The sequence below is a fragment of the Dermacentor andersoni genome, chromosome 11 (genome assembly GCF_023375885.2).
Source record: "Dermacentor andersoni chromosome 11, qqDerAnde1_hic_scaffold, whole genome shotgun sequence".
Classification (NCBI taxonomy): Eukaryota; Metazoa; Arthropoda; class Arachnida; order Ixodida; family Ixodidae; genus Dermacentor; species Dermacentor andersoni.
In genome coordinates this window covers 86,445,521-86,473,295 of record NC_092824.1, presented here as the reverse complement: position 1 = coordinate 86,473,295, position 27,775 = coordinate 86,445,521, and the positions used below count along the sequence as shown (strand labels likewise).

Sequence of the window (27,775 nt, the reverse complement as noted above, 5' to 3'; positions counted from 1 at the left end):
TTGGGGCCTTTAACGCTATGTCATTAAAAGGCGACGAGGTCGCGTCGCTACAAAGAGACCGGACAGTGTCCGCGTTGTGACTCGATGTATACACGAAAGCGCTCGGCAGCATTTCTTTCATCGCTGTCTCCGCTGTATAGCAAATACGCGCCAGCCAATTCTGGCGACAGCAAGACAGGGCCACAACACGGTGAAACGTAAACCAGACGGTTTAGAGCACTTCCAGTCTTTCCGCAGAGTTTACGCAATACTGGAACACCGGAAGAACACGTTGATTGGGCTAGTTGGTACATGACAGTAACAATAAGCGGCCTAGATTCCCGCGCGAAACAGACGAACGCAAAAGAAACACACATAAAGACGGGACAGGCGCTGTCCCGTCTATGCGTGTTTTCTTTTTTTGGTTGTCTGTTTCGCGCGATAATAATCTACTAAGTATATCGGATACCATAAAGCTCTCTAGTAGAGCGCTTTAGCGGTATCCAGCTAAACGACCGGTATCCAGGTAAACGCAAACGGTCTGGGCTTTTTACCTTATGAGCGTACGCGCAAACGTCAGCGGCCTGCACAGCTGCAGCAGCCTGCTTGGTGGCGCAAAGCTCAACCAGACAAATATAATATTGCAGTAATGAAGCGCTTTGCTGTTGGGGTAAATTTTTGGCAGCAAGACGATTACGCCGCTGCCGAAAATTCACACCAGCATCGAAGTAAAATACACTTGATTACTCCAATATTATCTGTAATTGTCTGGTTGAGCTCTGCGCCGCCAGGTGGCTGCACCGTGCAGACCGTTCACGTTTGCGCCTACGCTCATCCGGTGACGGCACCTTGTGACGCACGTAGAAATATATAACTGCAACGACCACGTTAGAACCAAAACCTGAGCATGTTGGTAAACGTCATTTTCAAGAACAAAGGCCCAGCACAGCGTGTCAGCTATTGCGGCAAACGGAGGTGGTTTCGGCGAATTTCCGGATGTTCGGGGGCGTAAACGTGAGAGGCCGGAGAGGTGCAGCCACCTGGTGGCGTAGAGCTCAAGCAGACAAACACAGAGCTAAACCTGCAGTAATCTACTATATCCTGCTTCGATGCTGCATGGTGCAAATTTTTGGCAGCGGTGTAATTGTGAAGACGATTACGCCGCTGTATAAAATTTACACCAGTAGCTAAGAAGAATATAGGAATTGGCTCTGTGTTTATGTGGTTGAGCTTTGCACCACCAGCTGACGCCACCAATCTGGCCGCTCACGTTTACGCCCACGCTCATCCGGCAAACCAGTCGCGCTTGCCGCAATACCGGACGCATTAAAATGAGAGAATTTTAGTGCGTCCGGTGAGGAAGTTCATTCAAGCCTGCGCTGCTGCAGTGAACGCTGCACCCTATACAGCATTCTTCCATTTCCCCAGACCCTACATTTATTATTCTGATATATTTTTCCCCCTTTTATTTCAATAAATACATTTCTGCCCCTCACCCCGCGCTTCTAATCTACCGCACGCGCCTCCATATTGGTTCTCTCGATATTGAATTTGGGAGAGTCCTACACGTTCAAAGGCCGACACAGCTGAGCGCTCCAGATTAATTTCTGCCGTCGGTGATCGACCTGCATCGATATCATCGGTATGCGGAGGCGTTATCCTGCAATCCGGCCCTATATCGGAACGCGGCCGCGCCGAGGCTGGGAAGCGAACCCTCGTCATACCGTGCTCGATAGCAGTTGGACAGGTTTACATTTCCCATGTCAGTGACACCGCGCTATTGACTACCAGGACGATTGCTGCCTACCTGAGCGCATCATCTCCACAGCGCACTGCCGCATCACTAAACCTAAACTGCTGTGTCGCCACTAAAGAAGAGTAACACACAACATTATTATTATTTTTTAAAGGAAATTCATACTGTTCATGACTGTCGCATCCTGCATGCTGACGTGTTTTCTTTTTGTAAAGGGTGCAAAGATATATCCACACCTTAAATGCTGCTAGTACCAAAAGTTATGACTTTCACATGCAAAACAGCGAGCATTTTTTTTTTCTTATTCTGTAGATTCTGTACCAGTGTTCAAGGCCTGTGAGATCGATGATCTCGGTGTACTTTTTTATACAACCTTAAACTTTTAGGCTCACATTACGCGTTGCAATGCGGTGTATGCGCTTTCTTGGCTCTGTTTGCAGGCTATCGAAAGAATTCAATTCTCTTACACCATTCCGCAAGTTGTACATAACAATCTGTTTTCCTCAACTCGAGTATGAGTCGGTCGTCTACAATGGCATTTCTAGATTTAACAGTGACATTATACATCGACGCCAGAAAATGTTTCTAAGCATGTGTCATCACCGCTTTCCTAACGCGGGTACTGGACCTTCTTCTAGCAATGTTGGATTGTTTTCGTTGCCCTTACTTCGCTGCCGACGTAATCGCGCTCACCTTCTGTTTCTTTTCAGACCACTTTTTCGTTATCCTCACCTGCCCAGGACTCCTCAGTTGTATCATGTTTCGTATTCCGCGCAAGATCACCAGAGAACATAGAACTTTCCATATTCCTGCCTGTCATCACCGACAATCAACCGCCCACAGAATAGTCTCTATTACGCCTATTTTCATGGTCTTGATATTTTTCATAACCCGCTCCCATTGTTCTTTTCCGATCTTCGCGTCGTTAGTTTCACGTATTGTTCAACTGCCCTTCTCCTCCTTTTTTTTGTATTAATTCACCCTGCGCCTTGCCGTATGCACACTCTTCTTTTCAAGATTTTTCTTTTTATTAGTTGTACGTTTTTTAAAAATTATATTCCTCTGCTTCTTTCTTTCTTCCTTCCTTAAATGTATACGTGCTCCAGCACTCAGAACTCGTGGTTGTTAATGGGCACGGTAAATAAATGACTGATTGATTATTAATTTGATACAGTTCAATTCCTGCGCTTTGTATGTATATAATCATGTTGCATGATTAACTCCCTTTTACGCCCGCCTCCTCGTTTCCCGTTTCCATATTTGTTTCTCTATCTCACATTGTTTTGCCTGCATTATTCGTCATCTCTGTACATTTTGTATCGCGTATTACTTTTTAGGTGCACCAGTACGAAGCCTCCGTAGCTATTCTTGGACGCTATAATAAACATTTGAATTATTATTATTATTATTATTATTATTATTATTATTATTATTATTATTATTATTATTATATGAGCATCCACGTTGAAACGGGGTGGTGGCGCATGTTACCAATATGGTTATTTTTATATTTCTAGAGTGTGCCAATCTGTAATCACGTTGCACGCTAAGCTAAGTTACTCAAAACAAAAAGAAAGTTTACTTTATTGCACGTTTTATTCCTTTGCCACATCTCTCGTACAGTCATTTCCTCGCTAGTTTCAACCGCATATTCATTATACGCTTCCCCTATACTGTCATTACAAAAACCAAGGCATCGCGGGCAGGCAAAACTACATTCACATACGGTGGCATTTTACCAGAACCTGCTGAATGGCTTCTGTTCCCATTACCACACGCTATGAACAAATCATATTCACTTGATAATTTTTTTCTCTTACAACTTCACGTCATTGTCACATCTTCAGAATGCGCGAGCACGACAATACGGCCACAGGAAACTGTAAAGGCGCGTTCCACAGCCATCTTCCGGTCATGTGACAGGCAAATCTAATCGGCGTACGTACTCCTACAGCACTTTCGCGAGCAGGTGTTTGCAGCGCACGCACTTACAAAAAATAATTGTTGAACACTACGGGACTCCTGTCTAGTCTCTATATAGACTTCTCCAACCACTCCTTGTTGGAGACTCTGCCGAGATTTAGTCGGAACTTTTTTTTTTTTTTTTTGTAAGAGGCGGGACTCACGCAGGAAGCCCTTGAGCAGACGAAGCCAGGCGCGCCACAGCAGCCGGAGCAGGAAGTACGGCCACAGGAAACAGAAGACGAGCACGCTCCAAACACAGCTTCCGGCCCAACGCGCACAGCGCCGGTAAAGCGGGAGCGACGTTGACACTGGCTTCGATGAGCATTCCGGATCCCCGACGCGTTCCGAAGCAGGGTCTGACGCCACGCGCACGGAGGAAGGTCTCTCGTCGACTTGTCGCGACATCGGGACACCGCGGACGCGTCGACGGCACGCAGAAGTCCTCCGGTCCGCGACTCCGCCTCGGGGCAATTTGATTGACGTAACGACTGTCGCTATATATACACACACACACGCTTTGTGACTCCGGTGTACCTACACCCGCGATCGCCAACGACGCTCCCTCCGGCCGTCCAATCTCCGCACAGCTGACGCGGGTGCCCCGGTAATGCCAGCGACAAACATATGCAGTGGCGACAACGATGTACGAAACGCTGGGTGGAGGTGGAGGAGCAACTTGCGTTATCGCGAGCGCGCTTTGACCGCGCTCGAGCTTTCCGTTGTCAGCCGGTCGCAGTCCTTCGCACTTCTTTTTATCCAGCCGGGACCTCGATAAGCGCTGGCCGAACGGAGAGGGGTGTGCGCTGTTTGTGTGCGGGAACACGCGCAAACACACGCGCACACTCAGGTATTCACAATCGCGTAGAGAGGTAACAACACCCGCGACCTTGCGGTTCTTCAACAAGAACAACAACAAAAAATGCAGCAGACCGATAGAGAGCTCGAGGATGCTTGACCCTTGAAACACCTGGATACCTTTCAAAGGGTGCCACGGCCACGGGTGCGTCCGAAACGTCGTCTCCTTGGTCGCGCAAGAGAGTCCGAGCCCGGGAACATCGCCAAACGACCGACGGCCTTCCTCCGTCTGTAAAATTCTAAGCGCTTCGGCGTATAACAGTGCTATTCGTCATCGAGAAGCCAGGTGGATATATTACTGAACGCCTCCGCTTTCCTCTCCATCGCGTCCTTCTTTGGGCACGAATTTGAGATGCGCGAGGTCGTTTTCTTTTTTCCGTTGTTTCGCACGTTTCTCGCAGCAGACGCCCCTACAGAAAAAGAAATGTAAAAAATATGTATAATAATAAAGAAAGCTTAGTGTGACGGAGTATCGGCGAAGCTAGCGAAGCGGTGAAATGCGATGCGGCGGGAGCCGTTGCTGCGAAGAAAATGTCCGCTCACCTCAGACTGCGCGTCGTTGCGTCGGATGAATCAACGCTCGCCCCCCTCCTCCTTGGGATGGAAATGTGATTGCCCTTAAATCTGTACTGCTGATTCCGGAAGTAGAACGACAGACGTCACCCAATTGCAGGCACTCCAACAAACGATTTCGGTCGAACTCTGTCTGGTGGTCGATTTTTCTTTTTCTCAGCTGGCCACAGGGCGACAAAGGTGGCCCCCCACCGTCCAGTGCGCGACAAACACACGAGAACGGGTTTCTTAACTGTCACGTGACCGTAATGCAGACCATACTCCGCGTGGAGCGAAAGGAAAAAACGTTGAGAAAGTGAGGAGTGAAGAAAGGGTCAACGGCACGGGAAAGGGGAGGCGCGTTCCCGAAACAAGTTCCTCATGGAGGATGGAGGGGGGGGGGGGGGGGCAGACCTTCCTGCCGCCTGGCGGAAAGCGACGGGAGGTTGCGCCGCGCGGGACCCCGAAAAGTCGCCGTCGTAGCAGTGGCACGGTCGTCAGACTCGTCTCTCGTGTCGAGAGGTTGACTCGGCAAAATCTTTTCGCGTGAGCCTGAGATGAGAACTTGCGGAAGCATTCTCAATGGTTCACAACTATGCGGTATTCCCTCTGTGATGTACTCAAATGCGCATGTTGTTTGTTTGTTTGTTTGGTCGTGGTAGAATGCGCCAATGCCCAAGAGAAGACCAAGGAACGGTCGCTGAGCCCAACGTTTCGTTAAGGGGCGTAGTCTTCGATTTGTCACGATCGGGTCGAAGAGACGTCCACTTGTCGAAGCGTTGGCTACAGCGACATTTCTTGAAATAGCAATCTGTTTGATTACCTTTTTATAATATCTGCGTAACTGCGTGTAATTCGCACTCTTTTCTTGTCGCAAGATTTAACTATTGATACGTTCGAGTATCTTTTATAGCCTGTGCTTTATTTTAGGGAAATAGCTGTATTGCGTTTCGCTTCTAATCGAGCACTGACATACGGTTATGATGCAAGTGGAGACTCTCCCGAATCATTCTGCCGCAGGAGAAACGCGGTTGTTGCGCAGACGCATCAATTTCAGGGCAAAGTCGCGGAGGAGATCACTTCTGCACGACAGAGTCGACTCGTTTAATAAGCGCGTGTTGTCTTAGGCAACGTGTGTATTTCATGTGTCCACTTAGGCACAGACAATTTTATCATTTCCCAGTCTCACCATGTTTGGGTTCCTTTCAAACGATGCGCGGTACACGCGGTGTAGTATTGCACCTAGCTCTTTACTGTCACTGTCATGGTGCACCTGATACGACCACCGGTCTTCTCGCGACTCGTTTGCAAGCTTCTCAGTTTAGCTGAAATCCACTTGATAACGGCGTTTCATAGACGTGTAAAACAACGTAAATGAGCATTTTGTTGCCAGATTCCACGGAACCTTTACGTTTCACTTTTGTTTAGAAAATTCGAAACGGTTCGGTATTCGATTTGACATTCGGAGGTCGTTTTTTTTTTCTCTCTCTCTCGAATATTCGTAATCGATTCGATTGGAGAATTTCGCTATTCTGACGCCCCAAACGTAACCAAAACATCAGAGCTGGTACAGCAGCTACCGTTCTTTGAAGCAAGGCTAGTTACATTTAAATGCTGACACAAGCACGTTTACTGCAATTACCGAGGTTATGGACATAAAGGTTGATACATATACCTACGCGTATGCAGCGAATGTGAAAGTTGGCGGTCGCGTTTGTAGCTCACTTTGAGGTCATTGATGTTTCAGTGCTTTTTTTTTACTACGGGAACAAAGTGCGGGGGAGGGGGGAGGAGAGGTGGAGTAAAGTACGAAGGCAGCCTCGATCGATACGCCCAATCCATCCCACAAAACACGCCTGGGCACGCGTCAATGTACCTTGCACAGGCGCGATGAAGCGTTAACGCCGCAAGCCAGATTAGTTAGTATTACATGGTGAGCCTCGGCACCGGCTGGTTTCGCGCTCTAAATTGTACGACTGCACTGCTGTTGCTTAACGGGCACTAAAAAGAAACACTAAATCAGTCAAAACTGACAGATCATTATTTGAAAACTCTATTGTCATTAATTTGACGGTAAGAGGTCAATTACTTGCAGAGAAAACGAAGATCGAACATCCGTTCTTTTTTTTTTGAAAAATTTGCGCCGAAACCCCCTGGCGTGGGAACGCGCGGTGTGACGCCGCAGATTTCGAAGATAGGTTTTCCTCTATATGTTAGTTAGGGCTCCGTAAACTTCCTCGAAACTTGCTGAGCTAAGTCACTGACCCATTTAGAACAAAATGTTGCCTATATTTACATTTAAAAAAAGAAAGAAGGGAAAACGCTACCTAGGCCTGAAAAGGCACGACACCGTCAAAATTAATTGGGTAACGGCGAAGTGGTGCGGGAACCTCCAAGACGGTGTCGCCAACCATGTTTCGTTTCCCAGTCTTTTCTGGCTTACCGACCCTATCGCACGGCACAAGAGTGGCTTATTTCTTGGTATTGCAGAAGGGGTACTTTCCTAATACCACTAAAAACATTTTGTTCTCTTCGATGTCCCTTGAAACTCTTAGCCGACAAAGCGCACTCGTTCTATGCTATACGCTCACGTGCCAGTGAACTTGTCAAAGGTCAGACTCATAAGTCGCAGCCTCTGATGACATCAGATTGTCGCTGACGGGTCGTTCCACACGGTAACTGGTCGATATCGGGCGTGGCCGACGTATATGGTTTTCTCGTCGACGCGAATAGGTTTTCGTGGGTACGACACTGATGGTAGAGCACTGCGCGTGTGATTCTAGCCATTTGCCAACGCGTAATTTTCAAGGTCAGTGTTTGTTTCCGACGTCGAGTCGACGGTCCCCGTGCGAGAAGACGCCACAGACGTATTGACAGTGCGTTTGTGTCGGCTACCGCAGCACACACGTTAGGTATACCTGACACCCGTCCCAGGGACATTTCCTGTATCAGACGGCAAGAATGTCGTTTGCACTCTGCGGCACAAGCTTGGCAAAGACGTGTGGTTCGACGACCGCGCGAAGTATTCGCTCTTATACACAGAGTTGAATCACTTGTTCCTGCTGTTTTTCACCGAATTAAAGGTTTGACCGCGCGTTCGACACGCTCCTCCATCGTTTGCTCTTAGACGTTGCCTGTACATGCCTCACTTCTTGTGCCATACATCACTAAATGACAAACGTCCCCACGTTGTAGTTACTGTAATAACTATATGACGTCTTAGTCGAGCATATCATCATAGAATGTACCCAATATGACCAACAGCGCGGGTTCGCCTGCGTGACCGTTTGAACATCCTTGACACAGTAAGCAAATTGCTTGGACCGCGGTCATGCCCTGATAGGCAGAGGCTTGCTGTAAGTGCCCTTCGCGATGTTCTAGTGTAGACTAATCTTATACAATGCGTATAAAGTACATATGCAGTCTTTTATTCATATATATTAATTTGTTAGCCTCAAATTTTTTTTTCAATCGTGGCCATGTAAAGCCAACAGACAATGAAAGTCAAGGAAAGCATCGGATGAAATTGAAAAGCATATAAAGGGAAATGAAAGTGGACGAAACGAGAACGTGTCGCCGGCGGGACCTGAACCCACAACCTCCGCATTTACGCGTGCGTTGCACTATCCTTTGTGCTGCGGCGACGGTTATTATTCCGTCCACTAACTTGGGTATTTAATGTTTCACTAGATCTAGCCCTGGGAGTGTTAGCCAGCGCCACTCAGGGCCATAATGGGCCGATGTGGAACATCGTTTTTTTTTTTTGCCCGATGACGTCACGTAACACGTGAACTTAGGAGCTAGAGCAGGCACGTGGCCAAAAAATCCCCGTATGGTGTTTGACATCAAGGCTGCCATAGTGTGGGTGTGTGTATATATATATATATATATATATATATATATATATATATATATATATATATATATATATATATATATATAAACGAGAAGAAAGGGGGTTAGCAGAGGGGCCCGATTTTTATTAGTAATATTAGTATATTTCATCCACTTTAATTCCAATTAATTTATCGTTTCTTTATTTCATTTATTAAGCACAAGTAATTTCCCCTATATTGTCCTTGGTGTCAGTGTTCGTTGGCTTCTTATGATATATATATATATATATATATATATATATATATATATATATATATATATATATATATATATATATATATATATATATATATATATATATATATATATATATATATATATATATTGCCACGAATTATCAAAAAAGAAACGACGAATGGTAGTACTGCAGATAAAAGCAGTCGTTATACAACTTGACGAGTCCACAGCCCTTATAATTGTGCTTCTTCACATTGAGGTTCTTTTTTTTTTTAAGAACGTGTTATCTCGCTGTGATGCTGTCCTTACGTGTATATGAGGATACTTAATTGTCCGTGCTCTTTCACTCCTGTGTAATGAGCGACCATCCCGGACTGCGCTTTCGATGCTGGTTCCCGTATACGCGACTATTTTAGTGCGCTTGTGTTCGTGTGCGTACCGTGCTACATGTGACCGTTTCTTCCATTTTTCCTCCTTTTTATCGTTGCAACAGGGTAGCCGATTTGCGATATCGGGATAACCGGCTCTGACGTATAGCCTATACCTTCCCTTGCTTCTACATTTCAAACAATTTTTAAAAAAGTGCCTTTAGAGAAACCCGCATACAGCCCGCAATAGCTCATAAGTTTGAATTCGAGACACGTTAAACGGAATACGTGTTAGCGCGATCTGACTGAGATGCAGACGTTCGGAAGGCGAATGAAATCAGAAAGGTCGCGCAACAAAAGTTTCCGGTGGATATAACGAAACGCTAAGCTCAGAAATATACAACACGTGCGCGCAAGCAAGTTTGCACGATGAACTTATAGCCACCTACAACAAAAAGAACAACTACTACTACAACAACAATTTATATACGGATCGCAGACCTGCCAATCTTAGAATATTAAAAAATAATACCACAGTCGAAGGCGACAATAACTAAAATTTGATGAAACAACCTAAAAGTTATTAGATATTGCTCAAGGTGTTGATTGCTCTGAAGCTTCCAACTTTTCTTCTGTATGGACGCGGTAAACAGGCGTTCTGCTCTATATAGTCGCGGCAAGAATGATCGTGTGCCATAGAAAAACAAATTTTTTTATGAACTGTAGCCCCGAAATATTCAGGTAATGGCTGCCAAAATTTTGCTTCTCGTTAAACGTTGCTTCTACTGTATAAGTCGGTGTCGCTGCTCCAGGTTAAGACCTAGTAGTCGACGCGTCGGAAATACCAGGCTCCGAGAAACCCGCCAGCGACTGCATGCGCTATAAGATTGACGAAAATATCAGAAAAGCCACAAAAAATATTATCATTGTGCATCAATGCGACGATCGCACCGCAAGCTAGCTCTCCGGATCGGGGATGTTATACGACGAAATCCCGAAATTGACTGGCCGTTACGGGCTCAATATTACGGCCAGTCTCCGAGCTCGTTTGCTAGGGGAACTGCACGGAACTATATAGGCATACTATCCGCGAGGAACATGAGGCGAGCATTGGGCAGAAAATAAGAAAAAAAAAAAAAAAAAATTGGAACAGCCGAGCCATCACGCGATGGCGGCTCCTCGCCAGAGGGCGCGCTCTCTCTCCCCCGCGCACACAGACGAGGCAAACAGCTGTTGCGGACATCTCGCACCTCAGCTCTCCTCTCGAGATGTACTGCGCACATCGGAGAGCAAACAGCGGTTCCTCCTGCAGCACTTGCTTTTATGCGGCCTTTATTTTTTAAGGACGGCAATCTCCTTTTGTGCTCGCCGCTTGAGCTCTGGCTTTACTGCCTCGCGAGCGAATTATACTGCATGGAGCCTATACACACTCGTGCTGCAGGGCCAAAGGGTGACTGACGCATGTATACAGTCGCGCCGACTGGGGCTTAATAAATAAATAAATAAATAAATAAATAAATAAATAAATAAATATATATATATATATATATATATATATATATATATATATATATATATATATATATATATATAATTGTTTTTTGGTGTTATAAGGCGCATTTTTGTCTGTGCGTATTTACAACGGTGCATCTCGTCTATGAAATTTTCCCAATGAAGATAGAAGATGCCGCATGGCTGCGCTAATGTCATAGGCGAAAGTAAGAAAAAAAAAAGACATCGGTGTCGATGGCACCCTACGCATGACATAGAGTTACTGTATATGCGCATATACATTACACTGTTTTATTGAGCGTCCTTACGGGGTATACGCTCCGCTCCGAGTTGCCCCGCTTTAGTTATGCGTTTAAGGTAGCTATTCTAGCCACCACAGCGTAGCGGAGCGGACCTTTCGTAGTTGCATTGCCGTCTGGCCAAATTCAGGGTAATGAAAAAAAAAATGGCAGTGGCTTAGTTCGGCTATGCCAGGATATACGTAGCGAAAGCTAAGGCGTAGCATGGTTAGCCTTGGCTAATCTTGATTGCAAGTCCAGGTTAGTCTGGTTGTCTAGCTATGTTGCGGCGTTTAGCCAGTCGTTCGGCGCGCTGTTCGTCTGTTTCCTGGGCGATTCGTTTCCTCTTCACCTCGTTCCGATGTCGCTTCCAGGCCTCCTCCTTATCAGAATTGTCGCCGTCCATGCTACCGCCTCAACTGTGGTTGCGGCGCACGCGAGCTCTCCTTTTCAATCCTCCGACGTGTTATCAGGCATGCGACGCAGCTGGCGAAGCGAGCGGAGGCGAGCGCAGCGACGAGGAACTCGGTGTGACGAGAAACGCGGTGTGACGTCATGTGCCTCCTCGGAGCACCGGCCACGGCGAAATCGCAAGTTCGCGTCCAGTAAAGCTTTCGCTCTAAAACACCCATTGATCATTTTTATAAAGTCAAACGAATATATACATAACTTATTTGTTCATGGAGTATCTAGACGTGCGCTTGTAATGGTTTCCCTGCTCCGCTAGTCCGCTTAAGCGGACTGCGCATTCGCGATTCCGCTACGCATTCGCGATTCCGCTACGATTCCGCTTCGCGATTCCGCTACGCGATTCCGGCGGAGCGGAGAGAAAAGGGAGCGAGACCGCGTTTCGTAAATTGCGCTTGGGCGAATGAGGCTGGCCTCAGTATGCATACAGAGCCCATTGCAACGATTGAAACGCTATCGTGGGCGTGCATGCATGCGGGTGGTGCTTTCTGCGCCACCGGGTATGCGCTGGGTGATCGCTGTGTGGCCAAATGCAGACACAATGGGAGAGAAAAAGCCCTCGCTTTCATTTGTTTACCATAATGCGCGACCTCGTTGTCGCCTGCGGCGTCCACAGGTGGCGCAAAAAAAAAAAAGCTACGACCGCCATGCGGGGCCAAGTATCGCGTTTCGACCGCTAAGCACTTAACTGAGTACTGCATCAACTGCACGTATAGATCTGGTGTACTAATCGAGATACGTATCCTCTGAAAGTGGGCGGCGCGCAAAAATCACAACGGAAGTAATCGCCGTAAGATTAATAATGATAACGATACCGTTTGCCCACATCAGCGGCCTCCTCGACGACTTAAATGACGTTGTGCTAGCTGATGAGGTCGCTAGTTCGATTCTCAGAAGCTACGGCGGCATTCCGATGTGGGCGCTGAAGCAGGAAAAGAAAAATTAACCGACTATACGTTTGTCTTAATTATATACCACTGAATGACTTATAGTGACGGAGCCGGTAGGCGCTGGGTAAATGTATATGGCGTTATGCGCAAGTATATACACATCACTGTCATGCGAAGACGTTACCTTTTTAAATGTCATTTTTTGAGAAGAACATTAATACAGCACGAACAAGTGTCCATGCCTAAGGCGTTGTGAATAACAAGCGTCATAAAATGTATAAAGGAAGAGATTTCGCCAACACCATTGCGTACAACGGAATACCAGACTATTTAAAGGGACGTCCTGCGACCATTTTTAAGTATGAAATTATTTTAGCTGCCTTTGTCGGCGACCTTGAAGTGACCTTGAGCCAAAAGCCAGAGCCGTTATCCGGGCACTGAAACGAGAACATCCGGGCAAGTTGCGAGAACAAAACGAGATCATCCGGGCAAACACGGAGACATCTCACTCGATGACCGCGGATGCTTGCTGTCATAACGATGGCGTGATGAAAAGCGGCAGCAGCGGCGAGCGAATTGCCCTTCGCTCAGCCTCCTGTTTAGACGCGAACTAGGCGCGCGACAACACAGCACGCACACGAAGCCATCAGCAATCTCGGCTTGGCTTGGCTTCAAACTTACCGCAGATTACCTCCAAGACAGGACGCGCGCGGCCGGAGTACACTCAGGCAAAGTTTACACCCTTTGGCGTGTATCCCTGCCACACAACGATAATCGTCATCTGCCTTGCTTGCGTTTCCTTTCTTGGAAACGCAGCGCCCGCTACTTTCCTGTCGGGAATGTTATGTCATGCTGATAACGCGCATGCCGTTCGTTACTGGGAAGTGCCGGACTCGCCGCGTTAAAAAAAGGAAATGCAGACAAGAGAGATGACGATTATTGTTGTGTGGCAAAAGGGCGTAATTTTGCTTAATAGTGTAGAAGCGGAGACTAGTAAGCAAATTTGGAATGAAAACATGCATAATTTGGGGGCAGGACCCCTTTAATACAGAGCTTTAGTCATATGCCTTCGCTACAATAGAGAGCTTATACACCCTGTAGTATACCGTCGGTTCTTTCTTTGATGGTGTACGTCTATAACTCACTTTAAGTAGCATGTACCAACTAAACAAGTGTGGCCAGCCGGGCTTGTCGGTACGAATACATATTTCAGCAAACAGCGCAAAGAAACGGGACACGGAAAAGGCGCCCACGACACAGACTCTGACTTCTAACAGATAAGTTTATTGCGCGAGCGCGAAATATACAGGCGAGAAGCATGGGCGAAACACAAACGGCGTGATAAACACGAGAAGAATGAAGTGAGGTTGCAGGTGGGCGGAGATGCGTTAAATCTGCAGATACGATACTTCCTTGTCTGATAACAGGACGGATGGTGAACTGATGCACGAAGGACCACGGGGCATGATGGCAAATGCCTCGATAATTTCACGCGTGGACAATTTAGCACGCTTTTGGATGATGACGAGGCGATGACTCAGACAGCGTCCCATTTGTCATATGCGTAGGAGCGCCCTCCGCTCAAGGATATGTCATAAACCACTCCAATGACGCGGCTGGTTAAGGGCGCCTGGTGCTTCTCGTTGCAACACCCCCCCCCCCCCTCCCTTTCTTTCTATATTTTTTTTTTGGGGGGGGGGGGGGAGAGTCGTCTCGGTTGACGTTTGTGCATAAGGTGCTCAGCTTGCGTGGGGCTGAAAAAACGACCGAAACTCCCGCCCTGCCAGCGGCCTTCTTCAATCTATGGGACACCCCGTGCACTTAGGAATAACAGCCATTTACGAAATATTGTTCTCGGTTTTGCGAGGCTCCTTTCTTTGGTGCATTTCCGCTAACACGTCCTCCGCTAGCTGCACCATGGAGGACGCTCGGGAAACCAGCCCCGTTTCACGTATACCCCCAAACAGATAACTTGGGACACTGCAGTGTCCCAAGTTGTCTGTTTGGGTACGCACCCAGTGGTGCGTACCCAGTGGACCCGAGTTGTCGTATACGCGGGTACACAGCTTCCAGCGTTCACAAAGTGGGAGGAAGAGGCAGAGAAAGGTCCACTTTAAAAACGAAAAAAAAAAAGAATAAAGTGGTCTCGTGCGTGTGCTTATCCCACGACCGGCCCCTGAGGCCTACAGAAGCCAGTACGTGACGATCCCACCGGAGGTGGACACCCTACTTCAAATGCAGCGAGAGATGCATCCTCCCCGCTGAAGCAGGGGCAGTCCTCCTCCTCCCACCCCCGCGGAGGGCGGCACCAAATTGACTATAGTCGTCCGCGGGAGTGGTGACTAGTGTACGCTTCAGGCACCTTATATGCGTGCTGAGTCGACAGAAACAACAATAGGGGGTGAATTGCGCAGAAACCATGGACAATGCATGTCAATGTAGGCGAATATAGCCGAACGCTTCCAGAAAGCTATTCACTTTATTTAAGGAACGATGCGCGCTCGAAAACGTATGTTTGGTGACAGTGAGGACATTTAGGTAGCGTTTTTTGTTTCATTTCATAATTTCGTAGGCAACAGAGCCGCTAACCAGTACATTTGTAGCCGTAAGCTGGCTATATATATATATAGCGACGCAGCAGTTGTCACGACGTTTATTCCGCGTCAAAGATGCGGTGAACCGACCACGCCCACAGCACGGATCACACTCCAGAGCCAGCCCCACAAGCGATGATGAAGAAGAACCCCATATGAACCCCTCATGATGATGATCATGTACAGATGACTGTCACAGACTGGCGCCAACCATGTTATATATATATTTCTTTAGAGTGCGTTTTTCGGGCATCCCGTTCAGAAGCTACGGGAGGAGGCCGCGAGAGAGGGCGGAGAGGACTGCCCAGGGTCGAGCCCTGGGCATCTGGAGACGGTTGGCTTTGCGAGCCGCGCAAGCGGCTGTTCTTCGGAGGCGGCTTCGCTGTCCCCTTCGACGGAATCGGGGCTTGGCCGCGGTGTAAGGTTACCATAGTGGAGCAGGCAGAGCGCACGGTGAAGAGAGTTGTGCGCCCTGTGTCCACTGTTCGGTCGCTTCCGCTGGTCGGGATCGCGGAGACGGCCAGGGCCATAAATCGACAGTGCGCATGCTGTCTTCGGTGGCGCCGAGGAAAACGCCCGTAAATAACCGCTGGGCACAGCACTGTCTTTCACCAGCGTCTTCCGCCGGCTCGTTAGCAGTTCGGTGGGAAGGGAGACAGTCGGTTGGAAACAGGCAGCGAAGAAAGTTGTGTGAGTCTTTGCGGCGTGCGGGGCCGAATTCCTGCGGGCGGGGCGCGCGCTTCATCGCACCGGGCCCGCCGCCTTCGAGCCATCGCCGCAACGACTGCCACCCGAGCCGTCCCCGTTCTTCGCCACGCTCCGATATGGTCTGTCCGCTGGCTTGTCCCGTTCTTCTTTTCTGTTAGCTCTCAATGACTCGTATGCCTCTAAACTCATTTGTTTGCTTTTGTTGTAACCTTGCCTGACGATTGTGTGTTCTGGTCGCGTTTCGAATTGTGTGTGCTTTTCGCCAATTCTGTTCGTTCTTACTTTGAATTCTTTGTTCCCTTATTGTCCTTGATCAGTTCGGTGTATGATTAAATGATTTGTTATCCCCCTTCAACGAGTTGCTTCGTGATTGCCGACGCACCGATACCCGAGCGGCTTGCTCGGGCTGACCAACCCTGAATAAATAAATGTTGTACAAAACCTCTCGCTTGTAGGCCGGGGCGAAGCGTAAAGCGGACCCCTGTGCTCCGTCGGCTTGCGCCTGGCAGCCGGATCGGCGAGCGGGGTGTAAGTTTCGTGACAATAATTGGCGTCCGCGACAGGACTTGGTCAGCCGCGTGTCGGTGCTGAGGATCCGAAGGAACTCGTTTGACGGGTCGTGCTAGTGGCAAGAAGTCCACTGTTTGGTTGAGCACGATGTCAGAGGCAGAGTTTGATAAACTCGTTGATCAGGGACGGAGCTTCGGCTTCGAAGGTAAAGAATTGTTTTCTTGGATAGAGCAAGAGAGAGCTAGACGTCGAGAAGAGCGCAATGCAAAACGCACTTGGCGGAGGGAAGAAGCTGAACGCGAAAAGACTATGAGTAAGGAGGAGTCTGGTCAAGGATGGTGATCTCACAGGATCCAACTCTCCCGTGTACCTCCTCGATCGGTCGGTTCTCCTGCTTCAAGAGGCTTGGATCAGCGTGGACACACCTTATTTCAAGGGCCGCCTTCGGGCGAAGTGTATGAAGGATCCCCTTTATGACCTGGTACTCGGCAACGTGGAAGGAGTTAGAAATGCCTGCGAACCGGATCCCAGCTGGAGATTGGAGACTGTTACGTTTCGCTTACAACGCGCGGTAATGCCGGCGCAGATGCAACGGACGTCGGGGCTTCGTTCAAAGCGGCGGACATTTTGGCCCGTTCGACGCCGCCGCAACGCCTCCCCGCCAAGCGTGTCCAGGCGTGTTTCAGTGCCACGTGTCTTCGTGTGTGCGTGTGTGTGTGTGTGCCCACGCTTGTCAAAGCGCGGCAGCCGGGGAGCGGAGCTCCCCAAGTGAGGAGCCAGGAGGTCTGTCCGTCGGCGGGTTGACGATGCGTCACTACACTCGTCTCAACATGTCTCTCAGCTCGTCCGTGCTCCGCCGTCGCGTGGGCTCCGTGCTCCGCCGTCGCGTGGGCTCATCCCGTGACCTTCCTTCTTGCCCACGACGCCGAGAGTATAAGAGCAGCTGCCCCCGGACGCCGAGAGAGGCTCCGATTTCTTCTGTTGAGTTACGTGCTCTCCCGTCTCTCCACTTCGGTCGACCTGACCGGCCGCTCTTTTGCAATGTTAGAATAAACAAGTTGTTCTGTTACCAGTCTACTCTTGCTTCGCCGGGACCTTCGGATGCTTCCAGTGCCCCAGGCCGCCAGGCCAACGCTACCCTTGGGGCTTGCGACCCATTTGCAAAATCGGGCGTCAGCACCGAGTCCCCAACAGCTGGTTGCCAGCGGTGAGATCGCGACAACGGAGGCCAGCAGCGAAGAGATGCGGTTGAATGTATGCTGAGCAGCACAACGACCATCCGGGAGCAGTGCAACGAGCCCTGTGTGATGACTGGTTGCCTGCAGCGGAACGACTGCGCTGAATTCTTGGCTGCGAGGTTTGGTGAGTGCGGGAATTTCTTCTTCTAAGTTTTGCCAGGCTTTTGTTAGTGTCAGAAACAGAGCTGGTAATTGTGGTTGTCGTTGCTGCCGGGTTAGTTTGCGGCAAGACAATAGTAGGCAGTAGAGAAAGCAGCATTCAGAGCAGCCATGGATTTGAAGTCGTTGCGCAAACCGAAATTGCTGGAGCTTGCAAGAGAGTTGGGTCTGGATGTCTCAGACAAACTCAGAAAACCAGAACTGCTAAGGGCTATTCTTGAGTTAGAAGCTGAGGATGACGAGCTGTCGGAATGCCTTGAGACCATTGAGGAGAGGGAGACGGCAAAAAGACAGGAGCGCGAACTTAAAGAGCAAAAAGAGAAACAGGAGCGCGAACTAAAAGAACAAAAAGAGGAAGAAAAAGAAGAGCGCGACCGTCAACACGCTTTGGAAATGAAGCGTCTCGAGTTAGAGATGGAACGCGCTCGTAATGGAAGTCAGGCACACGGTGCAGGAGAACGAGTATTGTTCAAAATGACTGACCTGATGCGGCCGTTTAAGCTTGGAGAGGACATTGGTTTGTTCCTGGTTAACTTTGAGCGAACGTGCGAGAAGCAGGGGTTCTCTCGGGAAACGTGGCCACAGCGCTTGCTCACTTTGCTACCCGGCGAGGCGGCCGACGTAGTCGCTCGCTTGAATAGAGAGGAGGCAGAGGATTTCGACAAAGTGAAATCGAGTCTGCTAAAAAAGTACCGGCTGTCAGCGGAGGCGTTCCGTCGGAAGTTTCGGGAAAATGAGAAAGGCAAAAGTGAGTCATATACAGAGTTTGCCTACAGGCTTATGTCAAACATGCAGGAGTGGCTCAAAGAAGAGAAAGCGTTTGGTGACCACGAGAAAGTTCTGCAGTGTTTCGGGCTAGAACAGTTTTATAGTCGGTTACCTGAGAACGTGCGGTACTGGGTCTTGGATAGGCCAGACGTTAGTACGGTGGCTCGAGCCGCTGAGCTAGCCGAGGAGTTTGTGACGCGTCGGGCTCGTGGAGCTAAGGACGGTCAAAAGGGTGAATTTGGCTCCAAGTTTGAGAGGCCAAAGTTCACGCCCATAAGAGCAAAGGGGGACACACGTAGTTCGGATGCGAGTGAAAGCAGTCCGACCGAACGTACGGAGACGGCGGCAACCGAAGCCGAACGCAGAAAGCGGTTCGAGACGAGGCAAGCGCGCGTTTGTTATACGTGCCAGAAGCCGGGTCACTTTTCGGCGCAGTGTCCAGAAACAAAAACAAAAGTCGTGTTTTTGTCTTTATGCAGCACTGACGAGAACATGAAGCTTCTCGAGCCTTACATGCGAGACCTCCTCGTGAACGGGAAAGAGTGCCGAGTGCTTCGCGATTCCGCAGCTACAATGGATGTAGTTCACCCCTCTTACGTAGAACCCGATATGTTCACGGGCGAGTGCGCATGGATCAAGCAAGCAGTGGAAGCTCATAGCGTGTGTCTGCCGGTAGCAAAAGTGCTTATTGAAGGACCTTTCGGAGCACTTGAGACGGAGGCCGCAGTGTCATCTATGCTGCCCCCCCAGTACCCGTACCTATTTTCGAACAGGTCCGATCACCTCCTGCGCGAGAAGGGGCTTTTGTTTGGTGAGGCTAGCGTTCAGGCCTTAACCAGATCGAAGGTTCGGGAGCTCGCTGCAAAGGCGGTAGTTGCGGGACCGACGTTGTTCAACGATGAGAAAGGGTCAGAGGCGCAGCAAGCTGGTATTCAGAGCACGCCCGAACTGAATAAAATTGAGCCTGTAGCGTTAAAGGCACCAGATACTGGAGAGGAAAATCCCGACACGGGAAAGTTAGAAGAGCTGTCTCCAGATTTGCTCATCGCGCCTACGTCAGACGGACTTAACAGGTTGCTAAAAGTCAGCCGGTCGGCTTTGATAGCCGAGCAAAAGAAGGATGGCAGCCTAGAAAACATACGCTGCATTGTCAAGGAAGGTATCGCCAAGAAAAATGCTCGCTTTGTGGAAAGAGGTGGGGTCCTGTACCGGAAGTATCTAGACCGCAGGGGAGTGGAGTTCGATCAGCTGATCGTGCCTCAATGCTATCGTCCAGATCTGTTGCGCTTGTCGCATGGGGGTTCGTGGTCCGGACACCTAGGAGTTAAGAAAACTAAGGACCGTCTCTTGCAAGAGTACTATTGGCCAGGGTGTTTTCGGGACGCAGACCACTTTGTGAAGACATGCGACACCTGTCAGCGGGTGGGCAAGCCAGGGGACAAATCGAGGGCGCCGTTGAAGTTGGTACCTATCATTACGGAGCCTTTTAGACGGCTCGTTATTGATACAGTGGGACCTCTGCCGGTAACAGCCACGGGGTACCGACACATTTTGACTGTGATCTGCCCAGCGACAAAGTTCCCTGAAGCAGTGCCGCTTAAAGAACTCAGTTCAGTTGAGATAGTCAATGCACTACTGTCCATATTTGCGCGAGTTGGTTTTCCTGCAGAAATCCAGTCAGATCAGGGCACAGTGTTTACTAGCGCTTTGACGACAGCCTTTCTCGAAAGGTGCGGGGTAAGGCTGTTACACAGCTCAGTGCACCACCCCCAATCGAATTCCGTTGAGAAGCTCCACTCCGTCATGAAGCGCGTGTTGAGAGCATTGTGTTTTGAACATCAAACTGACTGGGAGCTGTGTCTGCCTGGAGTGATGTTTGCATTAAGGACCGCGCCGCATGCGGCTACGGGGTTTTCGCCAGCTGAGCTGGTGTACGGTCGCTCGCTGCGATCTCCGCTTCGCATGCTTCGAGAATCATGGGAAGGCAGGGGCGACGATCCAGTCGTGGTAGAGTACGTGCTTAAGCTCCTCGAACGCTTAAGAAGGGCACAGGAGTTGTCAGGTGAAGCAATGGCAAAGGCCCAACAGAGGGCCAAGGTTTATTATGATCGGACAGCCAGGGCCCGTCGTTTTGAGGTGGGCGATGAGGTCATGATATTGCGCACATCGCTAAAGAACAAACTCGACGTGCAGTGGGAGGGCCCAGCACGGATTGTTCAAAAACTGTCGGACGTTAACTACGTGGTGAGTCTGCCAGGAAAGCGGAAAGCACAGCAAGTTTACCACTGTAATCTGCTCAAACCCTATAAGCAACGGGAAGCAGTGGTGTGCATGATGGTAAACGTTCCCGAAGAGCTTCCGGTCGAGCTTCCGGGACTAGGCTCAGTGACGAACAGGAAAAACACCGATCAAGTCATTAGTGACTTAATAAGTAAAGCATCGCTGTCGCCTGAGCAGAAAACCGAACTACACCAGCTCTTACAAGAGTTTCAAGGTCTGTTCTCTGAGAGGCCTGGTAGGACTTCTGTCCTTACTCATGACATAGAACTTACCTCCCCAGAGCCAGTACGATCCAAGGCGTACCGGGTGTCACCCCGCCAGAGCGATATTATGGAGGCTGAGGTAAAGAAAATGCTACAGCTCGGTGTTATTGAAGCGGGTGAGAGTGATTATACCTCCCCTTTGATTTTAGTTGAGGTACCGGGCAAGGAACCTCGTCCTTGCGTCGACTACCGCAGGCTTAATTCCATCACTAAGGATCAAATTTATCCGATCCCTAACATCGAGGAGCGCCTTGAGAGAGTGAGTAGCGCTCAGTTTATTTCCACCCTAGATCTTGTCAGGGGTTATTGGCAGGTTCCACTTACAGAAGAGGCTAGTAGGTATGCGGCGTTCATTTCACCAATGGGGACATTCCGTCCTAAAGTTTTGAGTTTTGGTTTGAAGAACGCGCCATACTGCTTTTCAAGCCTCATGGATAAAGTGTTGCGGGGACAGCAAGAATTCGCTTTACCGTATCTAGACGACGTAGCGATATTCTCCGCATCCTGGCCTGAGCATATGGCGCACTTGCGGGCAGTGCTAACCCGCCTGCGCGATGCGGGCTTGACAGTCAAGGCTCCCAAGTGCCAGTTAGCACAGGCCGAGGTTGTCTACCTCGGACACGTGATTGGTCGGGGTCGTCGCCGCCCCTCTGAAATAAAGGTGGCCGCTGTGCGAGACTTCCCGCAACCGCGCACGAAGACCGATATTCGGTCGTTCTTAGGTGTCGCCGGCTACTATCAGAGGTACATCCCCAGGTACTCTGATATCGCGGCTCCCCTAACGGATGCTCTAAGAAAGACAGAGCCGCAAACAGTCGTCTGGGATGAGACAAAGGAAAGAGCTTTTAGCGCCCTAAAGAGCGCCCTAACAAGCCAGCCTGTGCTACGATCGCCCGACTACACAAAAGGGTTCGTTGTTCAGTGTGATGCTAGTGAGCGAGGCATGGGCGTTGTACTGTGCCAACGGGAAAATGGAGAAGTAGAACACCCCGTCCTGTATGCTAGTCGTAAGCTGACGAGTCGTGAGCAGGCGTATAGCGCCACCGAGAAAGAGTGTGCGTGTATCGTGTGGGCCGTTCAGAAATTGTCATGTTACCTAGCTGGCTCGAGGTTTATCATTGAGACGGATCACTGCCCTCTCCAATGGCTGCAGACCATCTCTCCCAAAAATGGCCGCCTCCTGCGCTGGAGCCTCGCTTTGCAACAATATTCCTTTGAGGTGCGTTACAAAAAAGGGGAGTCTCAACGGTAACGCCGATGGCTTAAGTCGAAGCCCCTAACGTGGGAATCAGCCTCAAAATTGCTTGTTACTGATGTTTTTCTTCCTGAGGCAGGATTTTTAACCTATTGCTTTCGTGTAGTGTTTCAAAGTGATGATGTGCTTTCTAGTGCAATTTTCCGATTTGTGGACGCGTTCTGAGTGCTGCTAAACTACTGTAAGGAACTAGGCAGCAGTAAAAAAAGGGGAAAGAGCCTGGCAGGGCTTAGTGAGGGTTGTGCCGTGCTTGCTGACTGAGCGGTTGACTTTCGGCGTAGTTCTAACGCTTGCCGGAAACGAGAACAAAAATGTCAACTCTCCCGAAGTCACTTTGCAGTGTCCTGTGTGAACCTGAACGTGAGAACGAGGCCTTCTCTGTGCGCTGCGCTCGAGAAACGCCAAAGGACGCCCGACTTCGGTTATGAGCATCATCGAGCGACATCCCTCCGGACAGCGGATGCAGTCCCCTGACCATCGGGATCTCCTTCCCCCAGCGGGGCGGTCTGTTACGTTTCGCTTACAACGCGCGGTAATGCCGGCGCAGATGCAACGGACGTCGGGGCTTCGTTCAAAGCGGCGGACATTTTGGCCCGTTCGACGCCGCCGCAACGCCTCCCCGCCAAGCGTGTCCAGGCGTGTTTCAGTGCCACGTGTCTTCGTGTGTGCGTGTGTGTGTGTGTGCCCACGCTTGTCAAAGCGCGGCAGCCGGGGAGCGGAGCTCCCCAAGTGAGGAGCCAGGAGGTCTGTCCGTCGGCGGGTTGACGATGCGTCACTACACTCGTCTCAACATGTCTCTCAGCTCGTCCGTGCTCCGCCGTCGCGTGGGCTCCGTGCTCCGCCGTCGCGTGGGCTCCGTGCTCCGCCGTCGCGTGGGCTCCGTGCTCCGCCGTCGCGTGGGCTCATCCCGTGACCTTCCTTCTTGCCCACGACGCCGAGAGTATAAGAGCAGCTGCCCCCGGACGCCGAGAGAGGCTCCGATTTCTTCTGTTGAGTTACGTGCTCTCCCGTCTCTCCACTTCGGTCGACCTGACCGGCCGCTCTTTTGCAATGTTAGAATAAACAAGTTGTTCTGTTACCAGTCTACTCTTGCTTCGCCGGGACCTTCGGATGCTTCCAGTGCCCCAGGCCGCCAGGCCAACGCTACCCTTGGGGCTTGCGACCCATTTGCAAAATCGGGCGTCAGCACCGAGTCCCCAACAAGACGATGGACGCGACTGTGCCCTCCTCGAAAGAAGTACAACCCTCAAGGAGTATTAGCGCTGAGCTGGAGTGCGTCACTGTTGGAAACGAGCGCCCTGCTGTCGCAGACCCAGATGGTGACCAGGCAAACGCTGTAGTGACGAGATCGCAAGCCCGTGAGAAAAGACCATTAAGGGGCCTTCAGGTGTCGGGGAATTCAGATGACGTAAGCCGGGAAGACCTAATCAAGGAGCAGAAACAGGACCCAACACTGAGGGCATGCTTCCATCGACTAGGTCAGGTGGTGCGCAGCAAGAAGGGAGACAGTCACCGGTTCTTTCTACAAAGGAGAAGTTCTGCAACGCAAGTTCACCTCCAAGTTTGGAGGAGAATACGTGCAGGTAGTCGTGCCAAAGAAATTTCGGACAGCTGTGCTCGAACTCGCCCATGACGGGGTAATGGGAGGACACTAGGGCACCAGGAGGACTGTGCTCAAAGTACAAACAGAGATTTTCTGGCCGGGACTGCAGGCCGACGCGAAACGTTTTGTCGCGTTTGTGCGACTCGTGCCAGCGGAGCACTCCTAGGGGCCACACACGGAAGGCGCCTCTTGTCAGAGTGCCAGTTATTCAGACGCCCTTTCAGAGGGTGGCTGTGGATATTGTGGGCCTACTGAACCCAAAGTCGGCTCAGGGAAAGCGATACATATTAACAATGGTGGATTACGCCACTCGATATCCCGATACGGTTGCGCTCCCCAGTGTTGAAACAGAGCGCGTTGCTGAGGCCCTCGTCGAAATGTTTTCACGCGTGGGAGTACCAGGTGAGGTATTGAGCGACCGAGGGACGAACTTCACCTCGGACGTGATGAAAGAAGTCAGCCGACTGCTGTCTATAAAACAGCTCCATACGACCCCTTACCATCCGATGGCAAACGGTTTGGTGGAGCGGTTTAACGGGACACTCAAACAGATGCTAAAACGGATGTGTCAAGAGAGACCAAGGGACTGGGACCGGTATCTCGCTCCGCCGCTTTTCGCGTATCGAGAGGTTCCACAAGAGAGCCTCCAGTTTTCCCCGTTCGAGCTCCTTCACGGGCGGAGCGTAAGAGGACCACTTGCGGTACTGCGGGAGCTATGGACAAATGATGCCATTCCGGATGAAGTAAGGACCACCTACGAGTACGTCCTAACACTTCGTGAGAGACTGTAAAACACATGCAAACTGGCGCATGAAGAGCTGCAGAGCGGTATGGCCGCTACTACAACTTGAAGAGCAGAAAGAGATCGCTGAAGCCTGGTGATCAGGCTCTAATCCTCTTGCCGACTGAAAACAACAAAGTGTTAATGCAATGGAAGGGTCCCTATAACATTTTGAGTCGAAAGGGAGACGCTGACTATGAAGTTGATCTCGGGCACACCACCAAGGTTTTGCATAGAAATATGCTCAAAGAGTATCATCGTCGAGAGGAGGACCCGAGCATGGCCGCAGTGGGCGCTGCGGTGTCTACTGAGGAAGAAGATACAAGTGAAATGGAAGTGCCACAGGACTATCAGTCACAGACCTTTCCCGACGTCAGCATTGGAGACCAGCTGACGAAGGAACAAAGGGGAGAGGCCCGGCAGCTTCTTCAAGAGTTTGGGAAACTATTCTCAGATCGTCCAGGTCGAACCAAGCTAGCCGAATGCAAGCTCGAACTGCGGACCGAGCAACCTGTAAACGTCGGAGCAAACTATGTGAGTCGGATAGACTAATTCGCCGACACGTGTTGTTATCACTGTATAAGGATGCATCTTTTTTTTTCAACGTCAGTGCTTCTATGTATTCATGCCACTGACGATCTCATGCAGTATTATTTATTATGTTCTTCCATGTGTTCTGTATGGAGGCATTAGGTCTAGCTTTGTGCAGCTATGATATAATACGATGTGGTTGTTGTCTTTGTGTCGTGCGATATCATGTGCTTCTTAGTATGGACAATACTGTGGACTTCGCGAGTGCAGGGGGTGCGCGTCAGCTGACAGTGCCAGAGAACTGACAGTGCCCATGAGACTGGGTCCAGATCCTCATGCCATTGGGATTGGACTATCTTTTTTTTTGGATAATGCAACCGTGAAGTGTGCATATCCACCTGTGCGTCCGTAGATTCTACACTAGTTTTGAGAGTACATTTCTGCTCTGACGTTCGACGCGCCCAGTGGTGCGTACCCAGTGGACCCGAGTTGTTGTGTACACGGGTACACAGCTGCCAGCGTTCGCAAAGTGGGAGGAAGAGGCAGAGAAAGGTCCACTTTAAAAACGAAAAAAAAAAAGAATAAAGTGGTCTCGTGCGTGTGCTTATCCCACGACCGGCCCCTGAGGCCTACAGAGGCCAGTACGTGACGATCCCACCGGAGGTGGACACCCTACTTCAAATGCAGCGAGAGATGCATCCTCCCCGCTGAAGCAGGGGCAGTCCTCCTCCTCCCACTCCCGCGGAGGGCGGCACCAAATTGACTATAGTCGTCCGCGGAAGTGGTGACTAGTGTACGCTTCAGGCACCTTATATGCGTGCTGAATCGACAGAAACAACAATAGGGGGTGAATTGCGCAGAAACCATGGACAATGCATCGCAATGTAGGCGAATATAGCCGAACGCTTCCAGAAAGCTATTCACTTTATTTAAGAAACGATGCGCGCTCGAAAACGTATGTTTGGTGACAGTGAGGACATTTAGGTAGAGTTTTTTGTTTCATTTCATAATTTCGTAGGCAACAGAGCCGCTAACCAGTACATTTGTGCCGTAAGCTGGCCATATATATATATATATATATATATATATATATATATATATATATATATATATATATATATATATATATATATATATATATATATACATAAACCGATTCGTCCAGTCTCCAGCGGCGCGAGCGCCGGTGGGGAAGGCGACCGCCATTCTACTCTCTTTGCCGCCAGGGGGCTGTCCTTCCCGAGGTATTGCTAAGGTCCCATTCAGGGACCTTAAGAGAGAGAGAAAGGGCAAATGATAAATGAAAGGCAGGGAGGCTAACCAGGACTGAGCCCGGTTGGCTACCCTACGCTGGGGAAAGGAAAAAGGGGACAGAAAGGTGACCTTAAGCGTTTCACCGTAGTATGTAAACCTTCCGACGCTACAGAGCTCCCGTGCAACAGCACGTGCATCTCAAAGAGCTAGGCTAGTTGATGCACGGGGCGTGCCCCGCGACTCAGGTGCGCGAATGCAGACGTCCTTTGTATGCAAGTGTCGTGCTTGTAAAAGTCGACTTGACCACCACGGGTTACCGGGCGGAAGAGTCGAAGAAAGTTATTCGCTTGAAAAAATTAAGTGTAAGAAAGTCAGTATAGTCAACCCTTTATTGGTAAAAAAGTCTATACCTTGCATTTTCATGGAACCAGTGATCAAATCTGCCAAGCGTTCTATACTTAAAAGGGGCTTGCACAGGGACTCTACAGGGAATAATGTGTTGGGTCGTATTAGTAAATTAAGTTGCCATAAGAACAAGAAACGCCACTATGTCCGTGACAACATACGGATGGCGACACCGCCTTCAAGTTATAGATTTGTTACGCCATGTACTTTTACGCCGACTGCTCGGTGTAAACTCTTTATCGGTAAAAATGAACTACATCGCATTCTAAAAGACATTCATTGGGGAACGGCATGCAGATACCTATGTAATGGAACATGCCTATATAGTGGCCCACTTTGGTGGTGGTGGTGATAAACTTTTTTGAAAGGGGGAAGGGTAAAGGGGGACGTGGCTGAGGGTTTGGGCTCAAGTAAGGCCCTGGGCCTGCTTGGCCTTTTCCGCCCAGTCCACCAGTTCAAGCTGTCGGTCGACGTCCCCGGAACTGAGCCAGGCTGTCCAGTCAGTCTCGCTGCTGACGGGGGGATGAGAGAACGGGAGCGAGGTGCATTCCCACATTATGTGTGTGAGTGTTCCTGTTTCTGAACAGAGCCTACATTGGTCGCTTTCCCTGCCCCCTTGTGATTTTGTTAATGTACTTTGGGTGTGGGTATGTGTTTGTCTGAAGTCGCCGAAACGCGACCGCTTGCGTTTTGTCGAGTTGCTTGGCCGGTGGTGGGAGCGCGCGACGC

At 49.8% G+C, this 27,775-nt stretch overlaps 1 protein-coding gene across 2 annotated transcripts in view; it reads right to left on the bottom strand.

The window, feature by feature from the left end:
• Positions 1–27,775, bottom strand: part of LOC126517553 (uncharacterized) — a 103,730-nt gene that overhangs the window by 64,937 nt on the left and 11,018 nt on the right. The window contains exon 1 of one of the 2 annotated variants that reach the window (XM_050167302.3): positions 3,862–4,360. The exons of the other annotated variant lie outside the window; for it this stretch is intronic. Within the exon in view, the coding sequence (XP_050023259.1) occupies positions 3,862–4,105 (244 nt within the window). The 5' untranslated portion in view covers positions 4,106–4,360. Of the gene's footprint in view, positions 1–3,861; positions 4,361–27,775 lie in introns of those variants that run through there. 2 annotated transcript variants of the gene reach the window in all.